This window comes from Boleophthalmus pectinirostris, unplaced genomic scaffold (assembly GCF_026225935.1).
Source record: "Boleophthalmus pectinirostris isolate CB_2022bp ecotype Guang Dong unplaced genomic scaffold, ASM2622593v1 HiC_scaffold_2826, whole genome shotgun sequence".
Classification (NCBI taxonomy): Eukaryota; Metazoa; Chordata; class Actinopteri; order Gobiiformes; family Gobiidae; genus Boleophthalmus; species Boleophthalmus pectinirostris.
Genome location: NW_026571291.1, coordinates 230,485 through 245,484, shown reverse-complemented (window position 1 = coordinate 245,484; position 15,000 = coordinate 230,485). Strand labels below are relative to the sequence as shown.

Genomic DNA, 15,000 nt, shown 5'->3' with positions numbered 1-15,000 from the left:
TAGACCAGGTTTACCAGGTTTAAGACCAGTTTAGACCAGGTTTAGACCAGGTTTAGACCAGGTTTAGACCAGGGTAAGACCAGGTTTAGACCAGGTTTAGACCAGGTTTAGACCAGGTTAGACCAGGTTTAGACCAGGTTTAGACCAGGTTTAGACCAGGTTTAGACCAGGTTTAGACCAGGTTAGACCAGGTTTAGACCAGTTTAGACCAGGGTTAGACCAGGGTAAGACCAGGGTTTAGACCAGGTTTAAACCAGGTTTAGACCAGGTTGAAACCAGGGTAAGACCACTCGGGTAAGACCATTAACAGCGAACCACACTCTGTGTGTTCGCGTGTTATATGGTCTTACCCGTGTCTCTTACCCTGGTTTAAAACCTGGTCTAAACCTGGTCTTGGTCTAAACCTGTCAAAACCTGGTCTAAACCTGGTCTAAACCTGGTCTTAACCTGGTCTGGTCTAACCTGGTCTAACTGGTCTCAAACTGGTCTAAACTAACCTGGTCTACCTGGTCTAAACCTGGTCTAAACCTGGTCTAAACCTGTTTGGTCTAAACCTGGTCTAAACCTGGTCCTAAACCTAAACCTGGTCTTAACCTGGTCTACCTGGTCTAAACCTGGTCTAAAACCTGGTCTAAACCTGGTCTAAACCTGGTCTAAACCTGGCCTAAACCTGGTCTTAACCCTGGTTTCTAAAACCTGGTCTAAACCTGGTCTAACCTCTGGTCTAAACCTGGTCTAAACCTGGTCTAAACCTGGTCTAACCTGGTCTAACCTGGTCTAAACCTGGTCTAAACCCGGTCTAAACCCGGTCTAACCCTGGTCTTACCTGGTCTAAACCTGGTCTAAACCTGGTCTAAACCTGGTCTGGTAAAAACCTGGTCTAACCTGGTCTAAACCTGGTCTAAACCTGGTCTAAAAACCTGGTCTAAACCTGGTCTAAACCTGGGTCTAAACCTGGTCTAAACCTGGTCTAAAACCTGGTCTAAACCCTGGCTAAACCTGGTCTAAACCTGGTCTAAACCTGGTCTAAACCTGGTCTTACCCTGGTCTTACCCTGGTCTAAATCTGGTCTAAACCTGGTCTAAACCTGGTCTAAACCTGGTCTAAACCTGGTCTAAACCTGGTTTAAACCTGGTCTTAAAAACCTGGTCTAAACCTGGTCTAAACTGGTTAAACCTGGTCTAAACCTGGTCTTACCCTGTCTAAACCTGGTCTAAACCTGGTCTAAACCTGGTCTAAAACCTGGGTCTAACCCTGGTCTNATTCCCTTGTTTGATCCTGATGAGTCATTTCCAGAGGAACAGTGAAGAAACGAATCGTTTTATTCCTTTCAGAGCGTCTAGAACAACCAAATACACAACAAAACCTGCCCATGTTTCTCCGACGCTGCTGAAGTCAGTGACATAGTGTGCGGTACTGTTGCCACGGCGACACGTGACGGTGCAAAGTCTCTATTGGACACGTCACTGTGACTCGTTCTTTCCTGATTCTCTGGGTTCGTGAGTCGGTCATGTGACGCTGTTGAGGAAAACAGTTTAAACAAACCACAGACCAACAGGAAACAGCAGAGATACAAATACTTGCTCGTACACGGTCCACGAAAAGACAGTTTTGACGCTTTCTCAGGGCAGCCGTTGGGTCTTAAAAGTCTAAAAAAGGTCTTAAATTTCATGTTCCTAAATTAAGACCTTAAAACGTCTTAAATGATGTTGTCCAAGTCTTATTTTTTTTTACAAATGTCTTAAATTTCAGTAGCAAAGGCTGGTTCTTTTTGAGTGTGAGAGGGTTTTTTTTTTGTTGTTGCTTTGTTTGCTTTTGTTTGTCCTTCAAAGTTTCGATGATAAACGTGATACTCATCATAATAAAAACACGCTTTCTTTTCTTTCCGTTCTGATTTTCGATACTTTTGACGACCCGACCGTGGATCAGAAAGGTTCCGCAGTGCACCTTTAGATTACTTTCTCCTTCTTTCTTTTCAGAGAGTGGCAGATCGGCTCTACGGAGTTTACAAAGTGCACGGGAACTACGGACGAGTCTTCAGGTTTGTGTAAATGTGTCAGATGCCCTCCCAGATGTTGTGGTTGGATAAATAAAGAAAGAGTTTTTTAAATTGAGGATGTTTTTGTGTTTTCAGCGAGTGGAGCGCCATCGAGAGAGAGATGGGAGACGGACTTCAGAGCGCAGGACACCACATGGACGCGTGAGTACAACAGGACTAAACCTGGACTAAACCAGGACTAAACCAGGACTAAACCAGATCTAAAACAGGTCTAAAACGAGTCTAAACCAGGACTAAACCAGAACTAAACCAGGTCTAAACCAGGACTAAAACAGGACTAAACCAGGACTAAACCAGGACTAAAACAGGACTAAACCAGGACTAAAACCAGGACTAAACCAGGACTAAAACCAGGACTAAACCAGGACTAAAACAGGACTAAACCAGGACTAAAACAGGTCTAAACAGGGACTAAAACAGGACTAAACCAGGACTAAAACAGGACTAAACCAGGTCTAAAACAGGACTAAACCAGGACTAAACCAGGACTAAACCAGGTCTAAAACAGGACTAAACCAGGACTAAAACAGGACTAAACCAGGTCTAAAACAGGACTAAACCAGGTCTAAACCAGGTCTAAACCAGGACTAAACCAGGACTAAACCAGGTCTAAAACAGGACTAAACCAGGACTAAAACAGGTCTAAACCAGGACTAAACCAGGACTAAAACAGGTCTAAAACAGGACTAAACCAGGACTAAAACAGGTCTCTAAACCAGGACTAAACAGGACTAAACCACTAAACCAGGACTAAAACAGGACTAAACCAGGACTAAAACAGGACTAAACCAGGACTAAACAGGACTAAACCAGGACTAAAACAGGACTAAACCAGAACTAAACCAGGTCTAAAACAGGACTAAACCAGGACTAAACCAGGACTGAACCAGGTCTAAACCAGGACTAAAACAGGACTAAACCAGGTCTAAAACAGGACTAAACCAGGACTAAAACAGGTCTAAACCAGGTCTAAACCAGGACTAAACCAGGACTAAAACAGGTCTAAAACAGGTCTAAAACAGGGCTAAGCCAGGTCTAGACCAAGTCTAAACAAGGGATAAGCGAGGACTATGATAGGACTAAACCAGGACTGAATCAGAGCCAAGTCAGGTCTAAACCAGTCAGTAACTTGGTGTTGGGTTTTTTTGTGTTTTTGTTTTTGGTGTTTGTGTTTTTGGTTTAATAAAGTTTTGTGTTTTCAGGTTTGCAGCTTCGATTGACGACATCCTGGAGGAGGAGGAGCACTACGCCGACCAACTCAAAGAATATCTGTCCTACGCCGAGGCCCTCAGGTAACCACGGCAACAGAACCACGACAACAGAACCAGAACCAGACCAGAACTGAACCAGGACTAAACCAGGACTAAACCAGAACTAAACCAGAGATGACAGGACTATACTAGGACTAAACCAGGTCTAAACCAGGTCTAAATCAGGAATAAACCAGGACTAAACCTCTCCAGGCATCAAAAACCTGGATGAAAGCCGATCTAAACCAGGTCTAAATCAGGTCTAAATCAGAACTAAACCAGGTCTAAACCAGGACTAAACCAGGACTAAAAGAGGTCTAAACCAGGTCTAAATCAGAACTAAACCAGGTCTAAACCAGGTCTAAATTAGGACTAACCCAGGACTAAACCAGGTCTAAACCAGGTCTAAACCAGGACTAAACCAGGTCTAAACCAGGTCTAAATTAGGACTAACCCAGGACTAAACCAGGTCTAAACCAGGTCTAAATCAGGTCTAAATCAGAACTAAACCAGGTCTAAACCAGGTCTTAATTAGGACTAACCCAGGACTAAACCAGGTCTAAACCAGGTCTAAACCAGGACTAAACCAGGACTAAACCAGGTCTAAACCAGGTCTAAACCAGGTCTAAACCAGGACTAAACCTCTCCAGGCATCAAAAACCCGTCTGAAGATGTTTTTCGAGTCATGCATGTTTAAAAATGTGTTTGTTTGTGTTTGCAAATCTGTTGTTTTGAGTGAATAGAGCATTTTGAAAAACAATAAAAGGAACATGATGATGTAAACATGTGTTCATGTGTTTCAATTAATAGCCCACAGAAGTATAATACTCCCTCTTTTGTTACTATGGCAACAGTGTTGAAGCAGGTGTTGTGTTTTTCAGAGCCGTGTGCAGGAAACATGAGCTGACACAGTTTGAGCTGGAGGTGTCCACCCAGGACCTGATCACCAAGAGGCAGCAGAGAGAGGAGCTGGCCACAGGGGTAAATGAACAACAGTGTGTGTGTGTGTGTGTGTGTGTGTGTGTGTGTGTGTGTGTGTGTGTGTGATCCTCACTCGTCCAGGTCCAGACACAGACTGTGTTTATAAATGGACATGGGAAAACCGCTTGCCACATGTTCCCCCGGGAAACATCGATGCTTCTATTTTCAAAACTTATTGCTTTTCCCCAGTGGCTAATTTTCCCAGCGGAAAAGCGATACCTCTAACTGAAAGGCACCGATGTTCCCCGGCACGATACTGCGGCTAGGCCTATAACGATAACAGATTTTGTTGGACCATTAATTGACCAAGAATTTATTGCGATAAACGATAATATTGACATTTTGAGACCAATTTCAACTAATATAATGAACATGGAATAAAAATGCAAATACATCTTCTCAATGATCAATAAACTTGACTTTCTAAAGAACATTTAACACAGGAAGTGTAAGACAAACACAAACAACAGGCCTAAATAAAACAGACTTGTTAACACAGTCTAATGTGTCTGGTTTACAGCGACGACTTGTTCACAAAAATCCACTTGAATAAACCATTGTTGAACCAAACACAACCAAAACAATAAATACAATTGATTATTAAGTCTCTATAACAAAATTGTCCTTAAAAGTGATTTTAGTCTCTGATTTACACTGGAATATTGTGTCTCGTCTCTGTGGCTGCTGCTGTGGCCTCGTCATTTTGGTCATTGAAATGTTCGTTTTAACCCGCGACACATGATCCTATTTCTCTATGAGGGAGCCACTGTTCTGTCTGGTATCCTGTCGGTGTTTTGTGGGATTTCAGTGGATTTTGGGTTCTCCTGGGGGCGAGGCTAGTTCTGTTGCTCTTGTTTGGATTTATGTCGGCTGTTGGGGTTTGGGACGTTTTTTCTCGTCGTTTGTGTTTTGCTCGCTGCATTTGACGCATGTGGACCGCTAAGACATGTCCCGCTCACCAGTGCTGATTCGGCATCGTGACCTGTTTTGTCACACTACGATGAACCGTTTTGTCACTCTGACGGCGGCGCTTGTGTTGCGGCTTCATGTTCGCCGCACAGACAGCGACGTTTTCTGCACTCAGGCTGCGCGCGGATCCGCTGTGCTGATAAACACAGCGTCATTACGATTGTTAAACGAGAGGAGTCAGAGAGAGACAGAAGCTTCTAACAGTCAGTCTCTGGGAGCGAGAGAGAGCGAGGAAAACAAACAAGCTGCAAATAGAATTTATCGCTCCCGGAAAAGTTATCAAGCTCATTAAAAGTTATCGTACGATTAATTGATTTATTGATTATTGTTACAGACTTAACTGCAGGTCATACATATAGAATGACAGAATTTGTATTGACTATCGCTGTTTATTGGAACGAACGCATTAACAAAGCCGCCGCCTTGGTCCAGCTTGAATGAATCTGGGACGAGGTGATATCAGTAGTCCAATGAGGTTCATTTGGTCTTCCGATAATTTATGTTATTAGGTTCTTTTTTTCAGACCAAGAGTTTGTTTTCATACCTGACAGTTTCGACTGCTCACTAGCGTCTTCCTCAGAGTCTCGTGATTTTGCTGTGACGTGTCTGGTCATCTGATTTAAACAGGAATTGGAACCAGAGCATAAATGTAATGTCATACACGAAATACCCTGCGTGTCCTGCAATAAATCACACATCGAGGAAACAGGGAGGGCGTTTAATACACGAATAAAGGAACTTGGCAGTGACATCAGGCTGGGGGTGTCCTGCATGTATGTTTATAGTGGAATGTTCAGTAGTTACCACGGTGACGCACCGCACCCAAAAATTTTTTAGCTGGTACAAAAGTACAAAACGAATTTAAACGCTTCCCCAATAATTGCTGACGTTGTGAGTCTGGTCACAGGTGAATCTGACAGTTTTTTCAAATGCGCAGATTTTCAAATGATTGACAGGTGGATGAGCCAATCAGGAACACGCAAATATGGTCGCTTACGAGGAGAAAAAATAAAAGAAAACATATCACTTCATACCAGCGTGCTCCTCAAAGTCTGAAGTCCAAGTAGATATAGAGCAGAGTAATAGAGTAATAAACCAATTTTTATTACTTATTTTTATTACTTTACTTATTTACTTTTATTTACAATTTTCATTTTCTGATTCTGCTGATTTACTTTTATTTTACAACAAAGATTTACAAAACAAAACTCATATCATTCATGAGCAGAATACAAAATAAAAACACAAGAGAAATGATTTGGACACAGGAGCTCATAAATCACAATATATTAGAACAAAGAGAAGAAATTGTAAATTATAATAATACATTCTAAATAAGTAGCACAGATAGCAAAAGACTGGTGTGAAATAATAGAGGAAAGCCTAACTCTACCAAAATCAGTGTATATTATATGTTACTTCTCCTTTTAATCCAGTGAGACAACTTCTGACTCCTGTGATTTTGTCGCTTTGTGCCTCATCACAAATAAGCCTCCAGTGATTCTTTTCATTAATTCATGTCTCCTGTGAATTTTTTCACCATGACCATACCCAAATTCATGTTCAAAATTGAACTGATAATCTTTATTTGCACAAGGGTTTAGTGTCTTTGGCCAAATTTAAAGTGCTTGCCATGAAAACTGTGCGAGGAAATGTCCTGAGTACGCCGGTGTGTGCTTTTGTCATTCAGGGCGGTGCCATAATAGAATTGTTTTAATGTTTTGTATTTTTTAATGACATGTTCTTTTTTTCATGCCGGATTTCAGGTTTTTGTTGATTTTATTCCAGCTTTGGGGATGAGTTGTTGTTCAGTTGTAGGGAGTATTATCTGTTATATAAGGGTGAGTTGTTGTTCAGTTGTAGGGAGTATTATCTGTTATATAAGGGTGAGTTGTTGTTCAGTTGTAGGGAGTATTATCTGTTATATAAGGGTGAGTTGTTAGTCTGTATATAAATCTGTATATATTTGTTGTACATTTGTGTAGTATATTATAGTCATTTTTAAAGTGTTTTCTGTATATTTTTTGTATATTTTCAGTATACAGTTTATTCATAGTTCAGTCTTCTCAGAGTACATTCAAAGAGAGTCATGATATTATCAAGTTCATTCTGAACTGTTTTCATCTCGTCCAGAGCTCTTAACATGGACACCTCTTCGATGCCGCTCCGTTGTTGGAACTCCATTTGACCTTTTAACTTTTGGATTCCCACTTCCAGTTCATGCAGAAGTTTTGTGTTGTTTACATCCTTGTTGCTCTGTCTCTGCTTCTCACAGATTGTCTTCACATTGTTCAGGAGTGTCTCCAGTTTCTTCACTGTGCATTTGAACTCTGTTTCTGCTACATGCCATTTCTCTTTTGCCTGTTTTCTTTCTGTTTTGTGGGTTGCATTCACTCCAAGACCGGCAGCAGCTCCGGAGATACCAGCGCTTGCTCCTAATGCCAGTGCAGCCAAACTCGCTCCTCCCGTTAGTGGGGCAGAGATAACAGCTAAAGTTGCTCCAGTAGCTAAAGTGGCTATTGCAGCAATTTCCCCAGTACTTGTCTTTTTCTCAAGTTCATGAATTTGTTGTAATATTTTCTCTACCTCACTGATGTTATGAAGCAGCTGGTCTCGCTTTTCTTTATAGAGATTTTGGATCTCTTTGATTGACTTACGAAGCTCCTTGGACTGTCTGCTGGAACTGAACAAAAGAACAAGACAAAAGGAAAAGACAGTGAGATGCAGATCCAAGAAGATTTACTTAAAAAGTATTTAGACGAATGCATACAAATGAATTACATGAGGCATATTATGCAAAATTGAAATTTAAAGGTTTGTAAACATTTTGGTGATTCCAAACAAGAAAGACAAAAAAGATTACACCCTGAGATAATATTTAAAGTTGGACTAAACACCTAAACACATACATTTCAAACAGAGCTGCTAAACTACGCGGCATCTGGGGGACTAAAGGGGAGCGTGTGTGTGTGTGTGTGGGGGGATTATTTAGTATTTAACTAACAAACGTAGATCATTATTCTACATTTATTGCAGTTAAAATTCTGCAGTTCCACATTGCTGTTTAGAGTAATATGGATCTAACCTCTAATATACACCAACGCTGTCACATCTCCGGTCCGTGCATCTCCCGCAACAGAATAGAATACAGTTAAAATGTATTTAAATAAATGTGCCATCTGCTACAAAAGTTTTTGGTGGATCAAACGCAGAGATGGACATAAACACTAGCCTACTTAGTTGGCCAAAACTTTGTAGGAGGATTTCAGTTTTGCTCACCTCTCACCTGGACATATTCAGAATTAATTTACTTTCACTTTCATTTTGACCACGGAGCACTGGCTGAATGATTTACAAAGAACAGTGAATATTGGAACGGGGATGAGCGGAGGAGAGGCCAGAGGAGAGGGGGATGAGCAGGCAGAGCAGTTGATGATAGGAGGAGAGGAGAGCTCACATATTTCTGTGAGTTTTCCAGACTGTGTACAGTATAAAGAGGTGGAGTAAGTGAGTGTGACGTCACTCACAGGGGGATTATTAGGGATGGGATTTTTTTAAACTGGCAAAATAGTGAAATAAAAACACCAGGATCATGTACTCCAGGAATATTTTATGACCAAAATGTGTTCTGCATCTATGTCTATGGCCAACTTTCATCAGTTGCCATGGTGACACAATTCACACATTAGTAAACACAGTGTAAAGATCATTTGACAACTCAAGAAAAAATACAAAAGTGATTTAAAGAGCGCAATTTCAAGAGCCTGTGATCAGTGTGAGGCTTATGTGAGAGGGACTTGTTCAGCAGCACAGATCAGATCACCTGCTGTAGTTCCATCAGTTCTTACTGGTCAGATTGTGGTAAAACAAAGCTCAGAATAAAGTCTAATTTGAGTAACAGAATTTCAGACAGAGAAGTGCCTTAAATTGGCTTCACACGCCCAGGAAATGTTGATGACATCGGCTGCAGAGTATCAGTAAATGAAACAATAGAAAGTGCTGCTCGTGGCATTTCACTGTAACAGGCAGCAGATTTTCACTTGCATGTTTTTATTGTTGAATTGTTAACTTGTGATGCAGCATCTGAATTTTGAATAATTATAATTAAGTGCAGAGCTGTGGGCGGGGATAGGGGGTAAGTGGAAAAAGACATTTTCTAAGCACTTAAGCCTCAAACACAGGACGTAACAACTGAAGTGAAATAAGTAAAATAACACCCAGGGCAAATGTTCACTTATTATATCTTATCATGAGTGAAAGAAGAGACATTACGAACACTGACCTGCTCTGGCATCCACCCATTTCGATTTTTTTAGAGTGCCTCCTACAGACGCACAGAAGAATTACACATTAGACTGAAACAGCAGTATGTTAATGTGCATGACAGGTCAGACTGCTCGTTTCTCTAAAACACAGTTAACTTCATTAGATCTACAACATGTTCAATAAAAAAGGTTATATTTTACTTCCAGTTTAAACCTTCATTTTGTTAAATGAAGGTTTAAACTGTCAGAAAAATGTCTTCCTTATGTGTAAACTGCCAGGATGGACTTTTCTGTGTTGATGACATAGGCAGAGGGATTCTGTGTTTTCTAACTTTTTGTTTTCTACTTTTCTTCAGAAACCCCCTCTTCATTGATGTAAAACTATCCGCCAAACCAAGGAGAAATTAGACAAAAATATATGAATCTGTCAAATGCACTTCTGAATTTAGAATGAAGAGAATTTAAGAATTAGAGTCTCCAGGTCCAGAAGAGCCGAGAGGAAAAACATCCGTGACTGAATATTCAAATGAAAATAATCTAGAGTTTAACACAAAATAGAAAGAGATCACCCTGCCAGGAGCTGAACACTGTTCTGTAAAATGCGTACATTAACATTAATTAATTAATAAGTAAAACTGTTCTCACCTGCCAGGAGCTTAGTGTGTCTGTCACGAGCGACGCAAGCTGTGCTATGTTATCAGTCCATACGAAACAATATCATTTTATAACATTGGTTCATTACGTGACTGCCATAAAATTAAGTGTCTAAAGTCCAAATGAACTAATGTGTTTATTACTTTATAATTTAGATTTTGTTTGAATCTGATGATTAATTTTATTTTACAGATTTGTGACAAAGATTTACAGAACAAAACTCATATCATTCATGAGCAGAATATAAAACACCAGCTCACTGTCTTTATTCTCCATTGTGGGACAAATAATGGTTCTCTTTTCTTTTCTTATCATTCCTCTGCACAACATTTTCCTTTTCGTAACAGGTTTGCTTCTTACTTTGAAACCTGATCATACAAATGAAGTACACGAGACAGATTATGCAGAATCTAAGAGCTTTTAAACATGTTGCTGATTCTAAACAAAAAAGGGGAAAAAAAGAAAAAGAAAGCAACACGCATGGTCTGTCGGTATCAAAACAATTATGGTCGCTTACGAGGAGAAAAAGAAAAGAAAACATTTCACTTCATACCAGCGTGCTCCTCAAAGTCTGAAGTCCAAATGGATATAGATCAGAGTAATAGAGTAATAAACCAATTTTCCAATCTTAATTTATTTACTTTATTACTTTATTACAATTTTCATTTTCATTTTCTGATTCTGCTGATTTATTTTATTTGACAACAAAGAAAACAAAACTCATATCATTCACAAACAGAATATAAAATAAAAACACAAGGGAAATGATTTGGACACAGGAGCTCACAAATCACAATATGTTAGAACAACAAAGAGCAGAAGTATAAATTATAATAATCAATTCTAAATAAGTAGCAGAAATAGAAAGTGAATGGTGTCAAATAAAGAATAATTATATAAATGTATATGTACAAGTAAAAATGAAACAAATTAAAAGCCGCGCGCTGCGTTTTTTCATTCCAGCTAACCAAAATCCTTGTATTTCTATGACAAAGGTTGGGTGTTGTCTTGTTAAAATGAATAGAGGTAAGTCTAAAGGCCTCCACACACTGCAGGATTTTTCAGTCTTAAATTATTTTTAAGCATGCGACAAAAAGCGCACACTACAGACACGAGGAGAATATTTAAAATCTCCGATCTCTCAGACTGCAGTGGGATTTGTGTGTGGAGCACAGGATATAAATCTGTGAGGCTGTGATGGCGTCGGCTGTTTCCTGTCGCCAGTGTCTCCAGTCACTCTGAGACTCTGAAGTGTTCAAAGATCAGAGTCTGCACTTCTAGTTTAGATCCAAGACAAAACTGTATTATTATTATTTTATGAAATGTGGAGCAAAACTTCAGATACAGGATTTTTAAAGCATGAAAGATTAGACATAAAGTCCACAGGAAGTAAGAGTTACTGTGGAGAATCTTCAGCTTCAGCTCGATTGTAAACAGACACACGTGACCAACCAAACTCACCTTTTTACTTTTAAAAGAACGACTCAAACTGGATTCACAAATAATAAATATATGAATCTGTCAAATGCACTTTTAATTTTAGAATAAAGAGAATTTCAGAATTAAAATTATCTTCAGATCCAGAAGAGCCGAGAGGAAAAACATCTGTGACTGAATATTCAAATAAAAATAATCTTCTAGAGTTCACTCTGAGATGATCTGAACTCTATCACACATAATACATACATCACCGTTATTAATGTCCACAGATGACTGAAAGCTCCATAACTTTAAGAATTTAATTAAAATAAAACCGTTCTAAAACTGTGTCTGTCACGAGTGAAGAGAATTCTACTGGCTGATGCTAAAAGACACGTCCAAAGATCTGTTTCATATAAAACAATAGGATTTTATTATAACAGTCGTACATTGTGTAATTGCCATAAAATAAATTTAACGAGCATTCACGTTTGAGAGAAATCTGAACTGTAAACTAAACCCCTACAGACTCTCACATGAGACAGAAACAGCATCAGGTTTAAAATGCACGTGGCATTTCTCACGTCCTGTATTTTCTAACCTTTTGTTTTCTACTTTTCTTCACAAACCCCCTCTTAACTTAATGGTAAAACTAGGATACACATTCACCACAGGGACTCTCCACCAAACCAAGGAGGTTCCATAAAACAATATCATTTTATAACATTGGTTCGTTATGTAACTGCCATAAAATAATGTAGGTTTCTGGTTTAAGGAAATAGGCCAGATGAGTTGTTTATTTGCTGAAGACGAGAGCTACTGTAGTTTGTAGCAGCATCTCAGCAGAGAGTCTCCAACCTTTCCTCACAGCAGGAGCTTCACATCATCACGCTGTCACAGACAAAAGCAGCAACAACAACAAGAACAACAACACAAACACTGACAAGAACAACAAAATGTGTCCACTGTGAACCAAACACAAAATATCAGATCATCAGCGTTCGGTGCCTTTGGCTGAGTGGGCAGGTGCCAAGTCCTGATGGAAAATGAAGACTTCACAAAACACAGTGGACCTACACCAGCAGATGACAGCAGCCCAAATCATCATGGACTGTGGAAAGTTCACACTGGACTTCAAGCAGTGTGAATTCTCTGCCTCCACTCTTCCTCCAGACTCCAAAAGTTCTTCAGAGACTTTGGACACTGAGTAACAGTCCAGTTCTTTTTCTCCACAGCTCAGGTCAGACTCTTCTGACATCGTCCTGTGATAGAAATTTAGATTGTGGAAAGATTTCTTTCAATCTGTCTTTGTGTAAATGAATGTGATTTCTACCTGAAACCCAGAGCAGTCATGAACATTTGTAAAGGTTCATCAGACACAACTGTCTCCTCCTTCAGGAAGCCTTTTGTTACCATCAACTGTGTGTTCATTTAGCACCAGCCTCTGGAACCAAAGTCACTCTGCTTTGACATGTATGTAACTTGTCCATCCATCCATTTTCTTCCGCTTATCCGGGGCCAGGGGCATCAGTCTAAGCAAGGACTCCCAGACTTCCTTCACCCCAGACACGTCCTCCAGCTCCTCCGGGGGAACCCGAGGCGCGAGGGAGGCGCTCAGGAGGCATCTGGAACAGATGCCCGAGCCACCTCAACTGGCTCCTCTCAACGTGGAGGAGCAGCGGCTCTACTCCGAGCTCCTCCCGTGTGACTGAGCTCCTCACTCTATCTCTAAGGGAGACGCCCAGCCACCCTGCAGAGGAAACTCATTTCAAGCGCTTGTATCCGTGATCTCGTCCTTTCGGTCATTACCCAGAGCTCATGACCAGAGGTGAGAGTAGGAACGAAGACTGACCAGTAAATCGAGAGCTTCGTCTTTCGGCTCAGCTCCTCTTCACCACAACGGTCCGATACAGCGACCGCATCACTGCAGACGCTGCACCTGTCCACCTGTCAATCTCACGCTCCATCCTCCCCTCACTCGAGAACAAGACCCCGACATACTTGAACTCCTCCACTTGAGGCAGAGACTCTCCACCCACCCGGAGACGACAAGACACCTTGTATTTCTGTATAAATACTCAGAGCTCAAATGTTCTGGAGGAGATACATGGGTAGATACATGGGGAGAGCCTGGGAGATACGGTGGGAGATGTAGTAGGAACACACTGCTGGAGGAGAGGCTGTTGGGTTTTGGTCAGAACAGGTCTAGGCCCTGTCCATATCTGCTGTAACAAGAATAAACCTTGGTCTATATTCCAAAAACTCATCAGGCTTCATTCATTATTGGATGGATTCATTATTTATCTTCAACAGATATATAATTTTTTCCACAACGTCCCATGTCCCATAGAAGCTTCGTCTGTGGCTCTTGATGCTCTGACTCCAGCCTCAGTCCACTCCTGATGAAGCTTCACAAATTCCTGAGTGGATTTTGCTGGAGAATCCTCTCAGGACTGCACTCATCCCTTTGGCTGGTGCACCTTTTCCTACCACTTTTTTTTTTTTCTTCCACTCAAGTTTATGTAAATACGTTTGGACGCAGCACTCTGTGAACAACCAGCTTCTTTAGCAGTGACCTTCTGTGTCTTGTGGAGGGTCAGTGAGTTTGTCCTGGACATGTGTTCAGTCTGCAGCCTTCCCCTTGACAATGAGCCACACTGAGACCATTTGGAGCAGACCTGGGCATTGTACAGACGTGGTTTTGTTCTGCAGCTTCACTTTTTCATTGCTGAGTCAGAACATAAACTCTGACCAGTCTGAGCAGCTCGTCTAAACTGATATTTACTCGGTTTTATTAAGAAAAACTATTAATATTCTGCAGAATTGTCTTAAGAATTTTGGCCTCCACAATATTTTTTTGTTTCTCATGTGGCCCCATGAAAAAAATAATTGTCCACCCCTGATTTGAAGACTCAAGAAACCTTTGCAAATGTTTTCAGTTCATTAGCTGAAACACCATGAGTTTCTAATATTGAACTTTTTCACAACATTCTCATTAAACACACTGAGCCACTGTGTTAAACTGAAGCTCAGACAAAAGTCTCACAGAGCCTCAGACGGAGCAGTGCCTCCAGATAGCGTCACACCCCCAGGGATCATTGTCGACATGAGCTGTAAAGTGTGTGTTGTTGTGTTTTGTAAAGTGTGTGTTGTTGTGTTTTGTAAAGTGTGTGTTGTGTTTTGTAAAGTGTGTGTTGTGTTTTTCTGAAGTGTGTGTTGTTGTGTTTTCTGAAGTGTGTGTTGTTGTGTTTTGTAAAGTGTGTGTTGTTGTGTTTTGTGAAGTGTGTGTTGTTGTTTTGTAAAGTGTGTTGTTGTGTTTTGTAAAGTGTGTGTTGTTGTGTGTGTTGTTGTGTTTTCTGAAGTGTGTGTTGTTGTGTTTTGTAAAGTGTGTGTTGTTGTGTTT

The 15,000-nt window shown here is 40.6% G+C and overlaps 1 protein-coding gene across 1 annotated transcript in view; it reads left to right on the top strand.

The window, feature by feature from the left end:
- Positions 1 to 15,000, top strand: part of LOC129410928 (sorting nexin-4-like) — a 25,261-nt gene that overhangs the window by 4,705 nt on the left and 5,556 nt on the right. Inside the window, exons 2-6 of the mRNA XM_055160025.1 lie at positions 1,498 to 1,658; positions 1,980 to 2,041; positions 2,135 to 2,200; positions 3,262 to 3,351; positions 4,191 to 4,290. Of these exons, the coding sequence (XP_055016000.1) occupies positions 1,498 to 1,658; positions 1,980 to 2,041; positions 2,135 to 2,200; positions 3,262 to 3,351; positions 4,191 to 4,290 (479 nt within the window). The remainder of the gene's footprint in view (positions 1 to 1,497; positions 1,659 to 1,979; positions 2,042 to 2,134; positions 2,201 to 3,261; positions 3,352 to 4,190; positions 4,291 to 15,000) is intronic.